Source organism: Schistosoma mansoni, chromosome 4, assembly GCF_000237925.1.
Source record: "Schistosoma mansoni strain Puerto Rico chromosome 4, complete genome".
In the NCBI taxonomy this organism is placed as follows: Eukaryota; Metazoa; Platyhelminthes; class Trematoda; order Strigeidida; family Schistosomatidae; genus Schistosoma; species Schistosoma mansoni.
Window position 1 is genome coordinate 7,089,190 of NC_031498.1, and position 20,095 is coordinate 7,109,284.

The following is a 20,095-nucleotide window of genomic DNA, read 5'->3' on the forward strand; positions in this document are numbered from 1 at the left end:
AACTATGAAAAAATACTAAATCTCCACAAAAACCCCTTCTGATAATAAACAGTTTGCCTACTGAAATATTGAAAGTTATTATTTGTGATTTTATTTCACGTTTACTTCTGAATGACTGATGATAGTTGAATAAAAAAGTTAAATATGTTTAAAATATGCCAGATAGTGTTAATGTGAATAAATAAAGAAATATATGAAGTTTTCTAAACCCAGATTCAATTAATTTCATCCCTTAGTTTGATAGTAATTTGATACTTAACTTCTTCTTGGTATTTGTTTAAGCATAAAGCTTTCTTTTTTTCTCATCATCCAAGGAATAAGCTCACATGTGAAGTAAATTAATATAGTATAGTGACATAGACAGTGTAATAAATTCAATGGAAAGCTTGGAGAGACTTAAATCTAAAAAATGCTTAACATTCATGTTAACTATTCCAAAGAAAAACTATTATGCGACAAAATATTCTACATTTTCAAAGCCAGTGAAATGTTTAATTATTTTCAATTTAAGCGCAATAGCAAGATACATCTATTTTATATCGTTTATTAGTGTGATCCTTATACATAAGTCATTTGGTAAACATTCCAAATATGTTGTAGCTTGATGTGTTTTGAGTTTTGATAGTAAATATCGTTATCGAAAAACACATTAAAATAAACTGTTATACTGGAAAAAATGTATCATTAAAATTATATTCCTGATGAAAAGTTTAGCACCAGCTATGTTTTCACATTTTCAAACTTCTGAAAGTAGGACTAACCACGTAAATGAATTTCCATAACCCTAATGAGACGAAAAACCTGAGGCTCACTTTCATACAGTTAAGTATCGTATCCAAAAATTACATTTTTTCAATTTAAACTCATTATTTTGAGACTATTTAGGAACATAATTTGTCTTTGAGATTTTCTTAGATTTTTCCTGAAAGTTGTAGTGATCTTGATTTCAATTTTTTATGAAATCATTGTCAAACATACTAAAATCCAAGTATCAAACATCACATGTAATTTATATACCCTGAACAGTTATCAATATAACATCAATAGAAACCTTAACTTCACTATATGTATATTAGTAAATATTACTATGGTTTTATATGTAAACTCTATTACTTCAATTTCAAAATGAATCATTTTCTAAAACATGGGACATAACAAAATTTTTAAATTACTAATTAATATTTTACTCACCAGCTGTTAGTATCTAAAATTTCAGTAAAATGTGCAATATGTAATAAATGGATAACGAAACTTTATAAAGTGTTAATAAGAATAGGGTGGGGGGGCGGATAAAGGATAAGTATTCAATAATATAACTTTTATCATTAAAGTTTTCAATATTAACAATGTTACAGTCGTTATCAATATTGTTATTCTTTCAACTTATATTTCGGATATATACAATATATATATATATATATATATATATATATATAATTTTACATCTATAAATAACTTGGATAGATTCATGTTGCTAGTATTATCAACATATGACTATGAAAATGAGTTAACTCTAATTTATTTATCTTTATTCAAATGTAATTTGATTCCATTTTTAGTGCACAATTTAAAATGATTAAAAAGAAATTAATTTATATTGTTTACACACAAAATACAACAGTCAATGTAAGTAAGCTAAAAACAGTTTAAATGTTTAAAAGTAATACATATGTTTATCTATCTATCTGTCTGTCTGTTTGTCTACCTATCTATGTTTGTTTATTTATTTATTTGAAATAGTCCGTTTTGATTTACGATTGAGTTACACTTTAAAATTATTTATTTTTTGTTTGTAAAATGATCACATTTTCTCATTATTAAGTAGTTGAAATTTTCACCATTTTTATTTTTTATTTTATTTTTAAGATAATTTTCATTGTGTTTTATAATGAGAAAATTATTAAGATTGTTAACTGTTAATAGATTAAAAGTTTTATTTTATGTGTTATTCATCATTTTTAATGATTGTGAAACGCTTTTTTTAATGAATAAAATGAAGAATTTGAAATAATAGTAAAGAGTATCGTCTCTTGGGATTGTTGAGTTGCTTGATATAGTTTTCAGTTGATGGAGAAGATTTGTAGCTTAGATGGATGATTTTGATGGAGTTTTGTTCTCTGAACTGGATGGTTTGGTCGTGGAGCTTTCATTGTCCTTCTGAACGACATCATCAGCACAAACTTCCGGGTAGACTTCTACCCGAAGTTTGATATAGTTGTTATAATTGTGAAGCTTTCATTATCTTTCTCGGCCAATATCATCCATGTTTACTTCACTTAGTAATAAGCTTTTTGCATATATTCCACTTATCTTAAATTAGGCTACCAGAACATATCAATTTCAAATTGGTAGAATAAGAAATAGTTTCATCAGTAAATGAAGTTAGCACAGATGATTTCAAGGATAATGACAATAAGAGCTCGACAATTAAACTATACATTGTAGGCAACTCAACAACTTTAAAGGAATGGATTTGAACTGAAAATATTCTCCATCACTTCATTATGATCTATTTTCACTCACGTTAGACCAGTAAAGTGAGTGTTATCTTTCAAGTTGATAGCTAAATTCAGTAGTCATGGCTTTTGGTAACTATTATTTATGTAGTATATTCATTGTATAATGAAAAGTATATGAAGAAATAAAGGAGTATGTTGTTTCATTAATACTAATTCGACTTAATCTCCTAAAAAGTTATTTGCCGTTCATAAACAATCAGACATAGACAAAAAATTTGTAATCATTTATCTTTGTAAACAATATATTTGATTAGCTTTAAGTTGGGAATATGATGAATGTACTTCTAAGTATTTATATCTATAAATAGCTCTTCATTATTACTGCAAAGCCTAAGGAATATGATGTGATAATGTTAGCGAGCTCACTTCCATTGTTTTGTAACATTGCTTCATAGGTTACGTCTAGAGAAAATCTGATGTGGTTTGAAAACTGACTGTTCAGTTATTTGACATGTTTTTTCTTATCAAAAATGTGAATAATTAAGGGAAAAATAATATTTTCATACAATAAATAGCGTTATTCTAAACTAGTGATATATAACTAAATTGAAAATTTAGATGACAAAATTTGGAGGTACTTAAAGAAGTATTACGGGAACTGGATTGCTAACAGTTATTTTCCGTAACTAAACGGGACTATTTTGGCTTTAATTTTCAATGATCTACATCATAGCTCAATATCAATAATTCAATTTATAATTTTTTATCGAATCGGTGATTGGCCGATACATATATATAGCAGGTACGGGTTAGTATCTTTGGTTGGAAAACTGAAAATAATTTGTTTATTTGTTGTTTTAATATTCCCACTGATGTTTAGGACTGCAATTAATCAATCTCCTTTAGCATATGTACATTCAGTGCAGGTTACTTTGATATTCCTGTTAGGTTACAAGTATTTTAAGCAGAGATGGTTAGCAGTGGAATCCAGGTCGAGCGTTTTTGCCTATTCGAGATACAAGAGAAATAGATGTTATGGAAATAAGAATTTATTATTATGTGCACCATAATTCATTCATTTCAACTTTTATTACTAAGTTTTTCATTGACATACGTTTATTGATATTTAAACCATTTGATTTTTCATTATGTTCTGTTAAGTATTTGTAAAGTTCTCAAAATAATGTTATACTAAATTACTTTACAAATAAATTCTCTCTTTGGTAAGCAGAGATGGATAGTGGCTAGCAGTGGAATCCAGGACGCGCGTTTTGTCCCAAATATAAACTTCACCCCATCGCACAAGAAACTGGCTATCAGGACTCAGTGGCCGAGTGGATAACGCGATGGCGTTTGAAGCGAGGGTACTGGGTTCGAGTCCCAGAGTAAACATCAACTCTGAGATGCAGTACATCCAGCCGACGAGTCCCAAATAGGACGAAACGCGCGTCCTGGATTCCACTGCTAGCCACTATCCATCTCTGCTTACCATGCTTGTGAATTAAGGCTATATTGAGGCAATACGCTCAGTATGCACATATGCCAATTAGAGACTGACCAGTTGCAGTCCTAACACATCGATGGGAAGATTCAAACAAACAATACTAAATGAATTTAAATTCTCTCTTTTCCTAAAATTGTTAACAGGGCCAAAGTTATTTATTCTGAATAACATTTTATTTTGACCCACAACATGTTAGAAACAAATCCTTCTACTTTCTTTTCTTACTAAAACTAAATCATGAGATTCGATGTCATAGTCATATCAGAACACTGGTTGCAGAACTTAAATAAAAAGTAGTTAATCAGTGAGGAACTTTAAGTCTAAAAATGTCACTTTTAGTCCTGTCTGACTTTACAAGCGGCCTTTGGTAATTTGTAATTAGGAATGATTAAGGTTCTTCTAATACGATAGGGATCAAATACGAATTCGATGAACCGGGTACTGACTCACAGAACTTCGACAATGATTTACAAAGTAATCAAAGACCAGAAGAAGTTAGGTGATCAGGAGGAAAAATTAGTATTCAAAAGGACGAATTTGAAGTGGAGCAATTCTATAAACACAGTAGCAAAACATAAGCTTACAATACATAATAAAATTTAATAAACTAAAACTTGTAATAACCAATCAAATAGCAGTAAAGGTCAGTGAGGAAATGTTGAATTCAAAAAAAGTTAGCGCGATTATTCTTTCATGAAAGAATTGATATTTATTATTAATCAACATGATAACTTGGTATCTCTTTAACAGATTCTCGCTAGAAATAATCATTCAAATAAAATTGATCAAAGAAGAAAATAATCCTATTAAATCAATAGGACTAAGTTAATTATCGAAAAATAATATCAACAATTTTATTACTGATTAATATAGGTTATAACTTTATATAGTTGAGATCGTGAGTCAATTGAAGCTAGACCACCATGTAAGACCTGGAAGCACTGGACAAACGTTTCATCCTATTGTGGGACTCCTCAGCAGTGCGCATCCACGATCACACCTCGCGAGATTCGAACCCACCAGCGCACTAGTGACTGGCTCCATGAGGTATTCCCTGGAGTTCTAGTGAGAAGCGATAACCAATGGAGTTCAACCAGGTCTGTTGAAAGATATCAACTCACTGAAGACATTGGTGAATGGTTGCTCAATTTCGTGGATTGGTTGAAGTTAGACATTAACACCGTCAAATGCCGGCTCAGTGGTTTATCGGTTAAGTGTTCTGGCGCGAGACTGGTAGATCCTGGGTTAGAATCTGGCGAGGCGGGATCGTGGATGCTCGCTTCTGAAGAGTCCCACAATAGGGCGAAACGGCGGTCTAGTGCTTCCAGGTTTTCCCTGGTAGTCTAGCTTAAATCAAATCACAATCTCAACTATATAAAATTACTAAAATCTCCACAAAACCCTCTTCTGATATGTTATAAGTGTTTATTCAAGGTTAATTATATCTCTTAAATATTTTGTCATTATTTTTTATTAAATAAAAAATATCACATTTAGTCCATTTTATTGAATGCCTGACTATATTTACTACTACTACTATTACTACCATTGTTAATGTTTATCATTATCGTCAATAAATTACGTACATTATTACTTATTTAAGGAATGATATGATTCTGTATTGTTTAGATAAAAAAAACCATAATTCACTATCATTATCGTAATCAGTACTATAATCATTAGAATCATAGCAATGAACGTCTACGTAAGCATATACTCCATTTACAATCAATGTTACTACTACTACTATTATTATTATTATTAATACTAGTATTATTATAACTTGTAATAGTAATAAAAATTGTCGGTTAATCAAATTAATGATGATGATGATAATAATATGAATGTGAATAAAGTATATTTTATAATTCACATACTATAAATTACTATTAAATAATAGTTGAATCATTTTTAGCCTAATTTAAATCTACATGATACTTTCCTAATATTAATGAACCGGTATTATTAAAAACTTTTTATTCATATTTTAATTATACAATTTCATCGTTAAGAATGGTCAAGTAATTAATATCTTTATTGTTATACATAGATTATATATAAATTAAATAAGATTAAATTGATTTGGCAATCAAACGGTCAAGAATTCAAATTTACATCAGTTTTTATTATTGATTAATGATTAATTAAATGATTTAACTCTCATAGTGAATATTAGTTACTAACCATAATATAGAGTTTATTCACAAAAATAAAGTCAGAACACAATATAGTTTATGGTTATTTAATTCTCAAATTCTGAATGTTCTAAGTAATTATCCACATTTATATTACATGGTTATTATTAAACTCAGTATGAAATCTTTAAGGGATTGGTATCGTAGGTTAAAATGTTATGTTGAACCTATTTAAATGAATGACAAATTTTTTTTAAAAAAAGGATAAAATTAGGATAAATTTTGTTCATATAGTGCTTTTTTTATTGCCTTTAACTGTATAACAGAAATAGACTTTAATAGTTTTGTAATTAAAATCTAAGTTGAAATTTTATCAAAGCTTCACTCTATTTAAGAATGATTAGTATTTTTATTGAAATTTTAATGAAGGAAATGATGATTTTTGATCAAATATAAAAATTTGGAACAGCTTAGATAATTTTAAAAAATTCTCTGAAATATTTAAATCTATGACAAGCAAGTATTTAGTTGATTTATGGACTTATGGAATTAATTTCTTTTTCCAGTCTTTTATAACATTGAGTTACACTTTAAAAACGAATTGTTATACAACCAAAACGAAGAAGTAGAAAATGACAGATTTAAGGTCAACAAGAACCGATCAACATCGAGGTGTACAGGACAAGCTGTGAATCACATGTAGAGGAATTCGATTACTTCACTTCTTTCCGAAGTTTGTGCTGATGATGTCGTTCAGAGGGACGATGAAAGCTCCATGACCAAACCATCCAACTCAGAGAACAAAACTCCATCAAAATCATCTACCTGAGCTACAATTCTTCTTCACTATATCAGTTATATCTGGTGGTTAAAATTGGTTAATTTTATAAATTCTTAAATCTATGTTTATCTAGAAAGTTATTTATAAGTTAGTATCAAGCTTAGTTTATCAAGATCTGACTATCCATCTGTGTAAATAAAGTATTTAAAAATCAATGTTTTACACAAGTTCTTGATTTTTGATCTTCAATCCTCACTTATTATTTCTGTGTTTTTGCTGATATTAGGCAATTCACAGTTTATAAAAACAGTACCAGTTTTTTTTGTCGTTACAATACAATGAAAATAATTTTAAATAATCAAACAATAGTAGTCCGTTATTATTAGTCTTGAATTGCTAGGCATTTTGGGAATTGGAAAAAAAATAGACATTGTAATTAAAACTAGGAGATTTCGAAGATGATCACGTGAATCGGCTTTTTAGTTCACATTTGTTCACTAATGATAAAAAAATTCTTTGTATTCGTGTTACGTCATATGAATATCGTAAGAATATATACAAAAACGAAATTCACTGATAGTGAGAATATAAAGTAGTACGGTTTCTAAAGCAGTTTGCACAATTTTACTAAAAGTACTAAAAGTGATGTGTAAACAAATTACTTCATGAAAACAAGTAGTATTCCCTTTGAAATATTGTCTTTGTTCTACCAGAGAGTTTACTTTGAGAAGAAATGTCTGGTTGCACAATAAGATATTTATTAATGCACAGGCTATGCTGTTCATCAAATATTATTGTATATAAAGCTTCTGTCAGCATGTTTTGATTGTTAACTTTGAGTAACCTGACATTATTCAGAAGTAAATAAAAACTCGTCTGTGTTTTGAATACAAAGATAAGTAGAAGACAACATGGTTTAGGCGAATGATATTTAGCTTTGTCATTAATTGTCAACAATTTTTGTTGATATCCTTGAAGAGAATACATATAATAATTCTTGTCATTATTGAGGTTAGCAAATTACTTCAGATCGGATGATTTTTAAAGTTTGCTTTGGAATGTTTTGTCTAAATTAATTTTACATATGAACATTGGCCATTGAACTGAAGAAAAGGAACTTCACTTGTTAAGCTGAGGTGAATCAACAATCTGTTGTTTCATTTATGAGTAAGCTAGGGATGACTGAATTAAATAGTGGATATAAATTTATTTGAAAAATACATAATTACCAATTTTATTCACTGGTTGATGTGAGTTATCCGTTACCATGTTAGACAAAAAACTAAATTAATGTTGATGGAAGCTATTAAAACATTCAACTTTGACACATTCATTCTTCCAAGTTCCGTTGTGAAATAATCTCAAAAAGTATCCATCATAGTTATATAATACAAAACTAGTTATGTGCAAATGTTCTAAAGTAGAAATGCGGTAATTATTAATAAATACAATTACTGAATCTTACAGAATAACATTTCTTTATAATCTGAAGGGATTTTGTGGATATTATTGTAATTTTGATAGTTGAGATCATGAATCAGGTTTTCCATGGTGGTCTACCTTCAATTGATTCATGATCTCAACTATCAAAATTACAATAATATTCACAAAACCACTTCAGAAAATAATCAACATATGCTCACTAGTGACTGGCTCTGGAGTTCTAGTGAGAAGCAGTAACCAGTGGAGTTCAACCAGGTCTGTTTTGAGATAGTAACTCACTGAAGACATTGGTGGATGTGTCGCTCAATTTCGTAGGTCGATTGAATTTAGACACTAACACCGTTGGATGTCGCTCAGCTCAGTGGTCTAGTGGTTAAGCGCTCGCGCGCGAAACTGGTAGGTCCTGGGTTCGAATCTCGCGAGGCGGGATCGTGGGTTAGTACTGCTGAGGAGTTCGATAATAGGACGAAACGGCCGTTCAGTTCTTACAGGTTTTCCATGGTGGTCTAGCTTCAATCGAATCATGATCTCAACTATCAAAATTTCTTTATAACCTAGTTTTTTTTACACCATTCCTGTCTAAGTAAGACTGTTTGAATTCCTATTTTTCTTAATAAATGATTAACGACTAAAAGTTAGACCAACTTTATCTGTGTACAAATTCCAATTGTTATTTTGTCTTCACAGACAAATTGTATAAATTAACAGAAGTCAGCTACTCTTCTCAAGGAGACATATATGTATATATATTATAATTATATGAAGTCATTATGCATATAAACAGAATAAAATTAATTAGATATTAATTATTTATTCATTTTTCTCAATATAGGTATATATAAAAAAAATAAACCACATAATCATGTTTATTACTTATTAGACCTAGTATGAAGTAACTATAACTCCAATTCATGAATATAAAATCTTGTAGGTGACCCTTCAAAAAAAAACTAAACAATAACACTTAGGTTGATTTTTTTTGTTATTGCTTCATTATTACATAAAGATAAGTAAAGACGATTAATTCAACTAAATATATATGTTGAATAATTAATTACATTGAATATTTGTATACTTCTCACACTTCACTACATGATCAATAAGTGTTCATAAACATTGAATAAGTTTTGATTGCGTGTAACATTACAATCATATCCTTGGAGTATATATATATGAAGGTATCTAATAAAGGCAGATTTATAAATAGTATAAGTGTACTCATATGATCGAATTAATTTCATATTATTTTCATATGATTATGCAAATTGTTTGTTCAGTAGATTGAGGTGGTTGCGTTTTTTTTCATTATATTTCACTATCTGAATGCAATTAGGTTAATTATTATTCGCAAAACATTTTTATAACTCCTGTAAATAGGTATTTCTTACATTATTCGATATGAACTAATTTCTAAAAAATGATATGGATTTATTTTGTGATAATGATAATATTTTGTTCTGTTCGACGATTATTTGAATGTGTTCTATCAAGACAAAATCTTTGCCAATCATAATTATTAAGAAATAACTATTGATTATGGATTATCTCTTACTGATATACCATAATAGACTCTGTTCCGAGAGAGTTTTTGTGAAGAAATAATATTGGTTGATGACTATTAATCAAAAATCACACAAGGATGAGCAGTTGTTTCATCTTTGTATTTGTCATGTTATCATTTATCATCTATGGTAAAAAGCTTATATTTAAACTCACAATGTTTAGTTCTCGAAGTTAACATTGGTTTCTTTAGGATGTTAAATCGGAGTCCATTGGTTTTTTCAGCTGTGGCCGATTCACGGTGTATAGAACTGTTAGAGAGTTCTAAACAAAATGAATTAACTCCTTATCATTTATGGATTTTTAGTAGTTCTCCAAGTGATTACAGTCCTCCACAAAACATTTATTAGATTAATAATTACCTAATTAAATTTGACTAGTGTTTTCGGATCACGTAAATCCACTTTTAACTGCTGAGATCTGTTAAAAATCCCTCTTATATAATTTCAGAAATGGCAATTGATGATGTGTCTTTAAACCCCAAGCATCAATTATACATTTACATTATTCATTTTACTAGCTCTAAGAAAAGTCATGGGTAACATGCGACTTGTTTGACCAATGCGAAAATACAGGAGTAACATAATTTTGGAAATAAAACGAATTCATTCTACATTAAGGTTTCGTGTCATCATTCATGATTAGAGATCGTGAGATAAAATGGGAGAATTGAGAGAATGGATGAGTGTTAATTTATAGTTAAAAAAAAGTGTGTAACAACTGAAATTCCATCACTACAGTTATTTTATTTTACTATGGCAGAGAGGGATTTACCCCACTTTCTTTGTAAAGAAATCAGTTAGAAAGTGATTAATGACAGTGGTTTCTTCATGAAAGAGTAAAGACGGCTTTCGTTGTCTAATCATTGTTAATACTACTTCAGTCTTTCATTCAAAAGAGCTAGTGTAAACATTTGGCTGCTTAATATTGAAAATTCCCATTTTGTGAATTAGAACAACATATATAAGCGAATAATATTCTTTCCAATTTGATTCTCATCAAGCTTTACTCTAATATAAAATAATATCTATATGCATATATGAAATTATCAAACCAATCAAGTCAGTTTATGAGTCAGTGATAACAGTGAAATAGATTACATAAACAAACATGATAAGTAAAAAGTACAAATTGATAGTGTGATGACAGGTGTACTTGTTTTGATAAGAATAACCAAGGCGTGAGTCAATGTTTCATAATAAGAAATAGGTCAATGGCTTGAAAAATGTAGACACTAAAATAACATTCATTAAAAATGATAAGATTTCGTAATAAGATGTGCTTAGATAATAGAACAATGAAGCGTGGATTTAAAAAAGAAAAAATGGTGGCTGAAGGAAATGAATGAACAAGGAGTACGAAAAATCATAAATAGAATCTTTTATTAAGGTTAATTCGAACAAATTTCTTATGATTGAATTCATGAGTCACTTTAAGCTAGACCACCATGGAAAATCTGGAGACACTGGACGGCCGTTTCTTTCTATTGTGGGACTCCTCAGCAGTGCTCATCCACGAGGTTTTCCATGGTGGTCTAGCTTCAATTGGCTCATGAATTCAACTATAAAATTACTAAAATCACCACAAAACCCCTTTCGATAAATTTCTTATGAATATGAAGACTTAGGTGGTTAACTCGAATTCCAATTACTTCTGCTATGTCTAAGGGATGAAATCTAACCCCATAAAGGAAACTAGTAGGAATGTGATAAATCACTTTGAATGACCTATATCCCTCTGCTAAATGACCACTATCGATGAAGTGTGATAGAACAGAGCGGTACATTGTTTTGATGATACTCTTCCGTAACCACAAAGGGAGGTATTTACTAACTCATTGGCTCAGTCGTCTGGTTGTGCGCCGAATAAAGTTTTCTTCACAGGAGCAACTGAATTAGTAGATATACATAAAGGCGGCAAAACCAGGTAACGTCCTTTAGTTGATGAATTCCAATAGGTCGGTTGGAGAACGATAGACAGAGGTCAGCTGCATGAAATACTGTCTTCATTCCTCTGGCCAGTCTATCTCATAGAATATTACCAGACATATCTCCATTAAATTGTAGCCTCAGGAACAGAGGTTTCTGACTAACAGCCGATTTCACTATTTTTCTGTTCATTACATGCAATTGTTTCTTCAGAAAACCTTCCTGGATAACCTATTCCAATCAACGTATCATAAATACGCTCTAGTTCGTTGTTTACAGTGTCGTCTTAACGTATCTTTCTCAATCTACTTGCAAGATATCTAACCAGGTTTCTTCTATAATGAATGTGTACAAGGTTCGAGAAATGTGTGTATTGACTTGAAGACCAACTTTTTCTATGCACACTTCTACTGATAGATCCACTTCCTTTTCTGTTTAACACAACGTCGAGGAAATGTATCTTACTTTCAAGTTCGTCTTCACATTTAAATTCGATTGCTGAGTGTTTATTGTTAAATAGTTCTAAGAGTTCCTTTTTTTCAATGCTCTCATAAACGATTATCAAAGTATAATCCATGTAGCGGAAATAAAAGTTTATGTAATGTCTTATACTGTTATCTTCCATTATTATCACTGACTCATAAACTGACTTGATTAGTTCGATAATTTCATATGTGCATATAGATATTATTGTATATTAGAGTAAAGCTTGATGAGAATCAAATTGAAAATAATATTATTTCCTTGTATTTGTTGTTCTAATTTAGCTTTCTGTTATTACTGCAATATAAATGTTGTTTTTAAAGTCTTTCAATCCATATTTTGAACTCTCTAAACATTTTCGTCAGAAGGTTGAATTTAACTAAAAATTATCTGTGGATAACCTTTAAAGCCATTCTCATATTGCTCATTTGCAGAAAACTGAATGACTGTGTTTCGTATAATAAAAACAGACGATGTCAAATACCTTTTTTTCCTAAGTGCTTGAAAAATATATGTACAACTACTCTGATATTCCATCGTTGACCTCTCAAATGCAAGAAATGTCGACTGATTCAATGTTTTGAGACAGATAGAAATTGAACAACTCCACATAAATACCCAATTGGAAATTCTCACCAAGCAAACAAGCTACTTCACCTCAGTCTTTGAAAAAAATTTCAAGTGACTTAAATCAATCTTTATCAGTTGTCACTATCAATATATTGACACAACTCAACTACGCAATGGCTTCTATCAAGGGAACACGAATGTTGATGATACTTTAGGAAGTGATGATTTACTGATGCTTCTATTCATTTAAGGGTTTGGCATAATTATTCTATATTTTGACGTACTTACAGGCAAATTAATCTGTAAACTGATAGATGTTGATAATTTCTCTAGGGATAAAAATACAACCAATAAAATTGAATACAAGTTTACGGAATTTCAATAAAAGATTAAAGACAAGAAAATCACCAACGGGGACTTTTTCGGACATTTAAGACCATCGAGTTATTCTACTTCATAATTGTATGGCATACCAAAGATAAAATGAAAAGTTTTCCCCTTTGTTTGAGAATGAATAGCAATGACTCTCCCTACCGAATAATTTTCAAATAGTTGGTTGGATTTCTAAAACTGGTCAGAAAACAGATTAGAAGTCACGGCTGTTGTGATTCTTTCGATTTTGTTCATTCTACAATCTAGAAAGGAAATGATATCAGTTGATATTTCGGCTTTCTTCAAAAATGATCTTTTCACAAGAACGATTTACTTCTGATATGACTAAAGAGACTAAAGTGCAGGAAGATTGATGACGTTGCAGTTGGATATCTACTGGATCTTCGTTTAAACGATTAATTTATGGTCAACCTAGAGAATATTCTCCGAACAACAAACAACAGGTTTCATTTTTATAAAGTCACTTTATGAAAGTGAACGTCTATACATTCCAATTTTTTTCATAAAAATCATCAATATGAATAGATAGATACAAGAAAAACACATTTTTATCTTAAAATATATATAATATGGGAATATTTCTAATTACATACTGATTGCACCTAAAAGCAACAACAACAGAAAAAAAGAAAAGAAAATATACACAATGGATGTTTTACATTTTATTTAAATATTGTTTCACTTTAAAAGAAGCATCTTTTGAAACCTAAATATTTGTTGTTGTCATTGTTGTTGTTGACCTATTTATGAACAAACATTTGATCATTCAATATTCTATTTCATTATACATTTTGCAAGTGTGAAATAAATTTCAAATGAAACAGTAAAATATTTTTTTCTTTACAAATTTTAAATTTTTGTTTTAATTAAACAAATATTTATGTATGTTAATCAAATAAGTTTACTGATGTGTACTTTAAAATAGAATGATTGAATATAATAAAGTTTTAGTATAATTGTAATATAGTAGTTATTTCAATTCTTAATTTCTTTTTTAAAATACTACTAATGATGAAATTAGTATTAGAAGTAGTATGTTTACTATTTTTTTTAAAAAGATGTAACATAATTGAAAAGAAAATATATGTATATTATATTTCATATTTTCATAATTTCTATATTTGTTTACCATAAGCTGTTACCATTAAATTAAGAAAGAAATAATGATTATGTATTTGATTGATGAATTTAAATTCATTGAATAGACCATCAAAATGGAGAAGAGCAATACAATCATTGATGATGATAATAATAATAATAATGATAAAAATAATAATAATATTAATTCTATACATGATTGATGACTTAAGTTGTATTCATTTGAAGTGTTAGGGTACTTTTTTGAATCACTTTTATTATGATATAACGGGAAAACCGTTATCTTAGAAATTCCAAATTATGAAAGATTTTCTCAACCGATTAAACTTTAATATTAATGGCTGTATTAATGGTGATTGAAATGCTCATGTGTTTTTTGAAGAGAATAAATCTTCAGAAAGTGATGTTTTCTGATGTTTATTTTGATTAAAATTTCTTTTGTCATTATTCATAGATGTAGTTAAATGGTTGTGAAAATTTGGAGTGGCATAATATTTTAAATCATATTTCATATTCAGATTTTCTTCATTAAACGTAGAGGGATGATGTAAGGATGATATTTCGTTCACTTTGGGAATACTAAATCCTTTTGATGTAGATGATCCTAGAGAAAAATCATCATTATTAAGGGAGTAAGTTCTTTTATTATTACTTGTTGATTGACTTATAGTTGAAGTATGAGATATTCCGTCTTGGTTATCATTACAGGAAGAGTTTAACAGATTCAAACCATATGCATTAAGAAAGGAAGAATGTTGTGGATTAATCATTTGGGTAGGTGATATATTAAGTGGATTGGATTGGTTATATTTCTGAAACCATTCCTGCTGATGTTCAAGTGATTTAGACATTAAGTTTAATAAATTTAGATCATTTAATTGTGCTTGCTTGCAAGAATTACTATCTTTATTCAAATTAATTGAAGTTGATGATATTTTCTGAGTATTTGTGTAATCGACTCCCATAGATATATTATTATTATTATTATTTACTTCAAAATTATCTCTAATAGTATTGATAGGACAATTGTTATTGGTAGTAATTGGGATAGAGAAATTTACATTACGTTTTTGCTCATTATCCATTTCCGATTGATAATTTTGTTCTAACGGCAAATGATTTGATTCTGGCCTAGTCATATTTACATCATCAGATGAAAAACAATCATCTCCACTCATACTTTCACTTCCTAAATCCGTATGATCATAATCACCACTAGCTAATTGTACAGCATTAGTAGTTAAATTAGATGTTGGATTTTCTGTGAACAGATTAGATCTACTTGACATCATTTCAGCTGCATTCTTTTTTCGCCATTTTGTTCGTCTATTTTGAAACCATACCTTGAAAGATAAAATGAAAAATTGTGTTTTGATTTCAAGATAATTTGATGATAGAAAATATTTAGAAATTAATTTTAATGCTTTACTAGCCAGTTTGGTTCGAGCTTATTTATATATATTATAAGGATTATCCATTAATTATAGCGGAACATACTTCTTATTCAGTTACCTATAGATCCGTTTATGCTTTGTAACTATAGACTAGTGAGACTAGAGAGCAAGCAAATTATCATGTTCATTACTGTTAAAGTAAAATTAAGTATAAACTGAAGTCAATATGACTGAAATGAATAGTTTTTGAAATTCTAATTTATGGTGAGCAAAGTTGATGAGGTAGGAAATATCCCAGTATATTTCGATTACGTAATACATATCTGTCTTTTCAATGATGCTCCTATTCCGCATAGAAGTTATTATGTATAAACTAATACAAACGTACAGGTATTCTTTTATTAAAAAAGCTTATCCTATTTGAGTGAATACTATAACTATCGTCAATTAAGTTTCTAATATTAAGAATGTCTTTGTCATAACGTTCAATTCTATAAACTCGTAAGTTAGAGGAAATTCGCAAATTGAACTTATAAGAATATTATGAAATAGATTCATGATTCTATAAGTTATTATTTATTTCTACTAACAGGAGAATTAGAGTAACTATTAAAATATTTGTCTAATCGTTTCTAACATTCTAACCAAACGGTTCTCTTATTTTCATTTATAAGGTTTTGAATCTTCCCGTTCTTGATATTAAGGACTACAACTAATCAATCCCTTTTTGGATAAGTGTGTCCTGAGGGAACCGGTACGATATTGTCATCAAGTCATAAGATTTGTAAGTGAAGTCCAATAGTGGATAGTAATAGAACCCTTTGGACATGTATTTAGCCTTATTAAGAACTCGTCTGTTGGATGTACTTCGATCTAATAACTATCACTTCAAATACTCAACGCGTTATTCACTAAGAATCCTTTAGTGGGACAATTTAATCGTTCTGTTTTTTATCTCACGTTTTGCTTGATAAGCCTACCCCTAATCATACATCATTTATCAGTATAAAAACAAGGTCAACACTTTTCAGTTTTTGATTTCTTTATTTAGAAAAACATCTTTTGTGTCCATTAATAAATTTGAGCATGCATAGCCTGAAAATAGGGTGTGAACTAGTTTTAATTATGTTTTACGGCAATAGTTATAAAAGAAATAATAATAACAGATAATATATTAATGTTAATATGCTTTTATATAGAAGAGAATAACAAAACCGACTGGAACATTTATCTCATTAATTTAATAAAACACAGGTCATATTTAACAAAAGATGATAATAAGGATGTTTTTTTTGAAAATTTATGTTAGAATATTTTTAATTTTCCATATTTCATGAAGGTGTGCTCATCATTGTTATGATCATTACCGTATAAAAGAAAGAAACGCTAATCCTACATATAATCATGTTCAATTTATTTGAAATCAATCTGTCCTTTTAAATACAATGGAAAGATTGAAATTAAAAAAAACATCCTGCCCAAATCTTATTATAACCAGTGTTTCTCTGAACATGATATATATATATATATATATATATATATATATATATATATATTTATATATTTATCCATAATAAATGAGATATAAAAGTTGTTAAACAAAACAAAGACAAACGAGGAACCCCTTTCTCTTTTTCTTTCCTCTTATTTGTTACTATTATTTGCGTAGGTTTCCTTCTTCTTATTGTCTTGTTGAAGTTTAAAGAAAACTTGGAATAAACTTGTCATATAAACCAATAAATTAATTTATACACTTAGTAGATTGAATATAATATCACTATTTCTGTTATTATTATTATTATTGTTATAACCAGTTATTATTATTATTGTCACTATTATTATTATTAAATCAGGATAAATGAATAATTATAAAATCTCTTATATACATGAATACACTTCTGATTAATGGCTTTATTCTTCTTTCTTTAAAAATCAACTCTTCTCTTCCATCTGTTTACTTGTTAAATTATTTCATTTTTCATAAGTGAATATGCTTTTGATGCTTTCATGTGAAATGCACTTTGTTTAAGTTTTTGGTTGTATTAATATTTTCAGAAGATGAATTGAGTGACTCAGTAAATATGTCACTTAACTGGTGATATCTATTTTTTGAGTTCTTATTGAGAAAGATAAAAATATTTAATTGTTGGTATAGGTTGTAGAGATCGTTTGATTTCATTGAAATCACGAAAAGATTTCTGTTAAACAACTGTTGTAAACCTGACAGAACTGGACGGTGGTTTCATCCTAATATGGGATTTATGAACAGAAAGTACTCACGAACTCGCAATAGGGAATCATAATCAAAACTTTGGACACCAAGCTCAAACACTTGACGTATAGACCGCAAAAGAATTCTAGTATGAAGATGAGTCGGCCATCCAGTGACTATAGGTTTCCGATGGCGACCTAACCAAGATCAGTTCATGAATCAAACTGTAAGAATTCTACAGCCTTCATAACTACGCCTAAACTTATAATCTTTTTTGCTTTATCCTCGATTTGTACAAGTGATGTTTAATAACGTGGTAATCTGACTAGTTAAAAAGCGCTTTACTCAGTGATGTCCTTAAACAAATTTGGTTTGATTTGTTTAACGCGATTTCAAATGGTTTTAAGGTTAGAATACATATTTTCACAGGAATTGAGCTCTGAGTGCATGAAAGACAATTGTCATAGGTTATTTTTATGGCTGTCATCATATTGATATTCTTATTTGGTTGAGAAGTTTGTGAACATCAATTTGATTTAAAATCAGCTTCCGCCTGTGCCTGACACCATCCCAGGAATCATCTAAAACGGAGGAGACTTTGTCTCGTTTTTGGCCACGTTTGCAATTTGACAGATGAATATACATAATAACCACAATAATTAATAGGTCTTTAACCATGACTGTAGACGTTATACGATCACTGAATTACAAAAAAGTTATCACGCAGACATCGAAACAAACGTTATATCATGAATATATTACTCATAAAACTGAGTGAATATGTAATGAAAAATAGAATTTGTCCATTATTTATCTTCGACAATTTAAATCTTAATTATTCCTTTAAAAATTTCAGTTAAGACCGGTATATAAAAAGTACATTGGAGAATCATTAGATTATAAATCTTATGTATACATTTCCCTTTACTGTGGTGTGGTCTACTTATATCTACATACATAGCATATGGTGATGGTCAGACATAGAATGTATTTTGGCAGAAGATCGATAAGGAAAAAACAGAAATGAAGCTCAATCGGTACGAAAATGCATGAACAATGAAATCAGAGAAGACGGACTGATATTTGCAGAAGGAACAGTTAAGATTGAGACAATTGATTATTATTTTGCAAATTAACTGTTCACTGTATGGTTAGTCTGTAGTTTGTGCTTAAATACATTCGATTGTCCCCACTCGTGTTCTTATTCACTACATTACTACCATAAAAAGGTTAAAAATAATGGTTTGGTACTGCTGAAATCTTCATTCTTGTTCTCTCTCTCTCTCTCAGAAAATCTAAAGAATATAATCCGTCTTTAAGAGCTTCAGGTTAACTTATCTGGGTTTTTTTGTCACGTAATCGTATTTTATAGAACATGGGAAATCGATATCAGAATGAGATTAGCTATAATGGTTAACCATAAACAAATAAATAGTTTCCAGTTATAGAATAAATATTCAATAACATATGTCTTATATGATCTAGACGAAGTACAATATGTATTTCTGTGTATTGTTAGTTCATAAATTCTTGTATTTAGAAAGGTAAAATAATAATTTCACTCTAATTGTACGTTTAACTTACTTAAACTAAATAAAACACACAATATTAGTTGTTGATATTTTAGGTTTTGGTCCTTTTCATTTTGCTCTCTTGTTAGTTTTTGTTTGCAACTTTTAGTTCTCGTCGGTAAGAGAAAACATTTAACTTTTTTTTAAAATAATTGTTACTACTACTAATATATTAGCATTATTTTCTTTTAAATCAAATGATCATCTTTACATTGACTAATCAAAAACAAAACTTTCACTGAATAAATTTTAAATGATCATTTATATTATAATGTTGTAAGTGTTTGTCTTAATCCCTATTGTTATTATTATTCGCCTTATTGTTTGTTCTCGCTCTCTCTCTTTCTAGAAATAAATGAATCAATAGTAACAATATGCAAATTTCTCTCTCTTTTTAAAGATACGATAGATATAATAGAGAAGGATGGATTAAGATATTGAAATGAACACAAAAGGACTATGCATATATACAGCTGTTTATGATGTGTGGTGGTTGTTGAAATGTTCATCAGAAACAATGACAAATACAATATTTAAACAAACAAGACATCATCCTAACTTCTA

The 20,095-nt window shown here is 29.2% G+C and overlaps 1 protein-coding gene across 1 annotated transcript in view; it reads right to left on the reverse strand.

Annotated features, from left to right (window-relative positions):
• Positions 1–4,678: 4,678 nt before the first annotated feature.
• Smp_126870 (putative nk-6 homeobox protein) overlaps positions 4,679–20,095 on the reverse strand; it is a gene marked incomplete at both ends in the record, with an annotated part of 44,758 nt that continues 29,341 nt past the window's right edge. Inside the window, 2 exons of the mRNA XM_018796681.1 lie at positions 4,679–4,720; positions 15,416–15,697. Of these exons, the coding sequence (XP_018651799.1) occupies positions 4,679–4,720; positions 15,416–15,697 (324 nt within the window). The remainder of the gene's footprint in view (positions 4,721–15,415; positions 15,698–20,095) is intronic.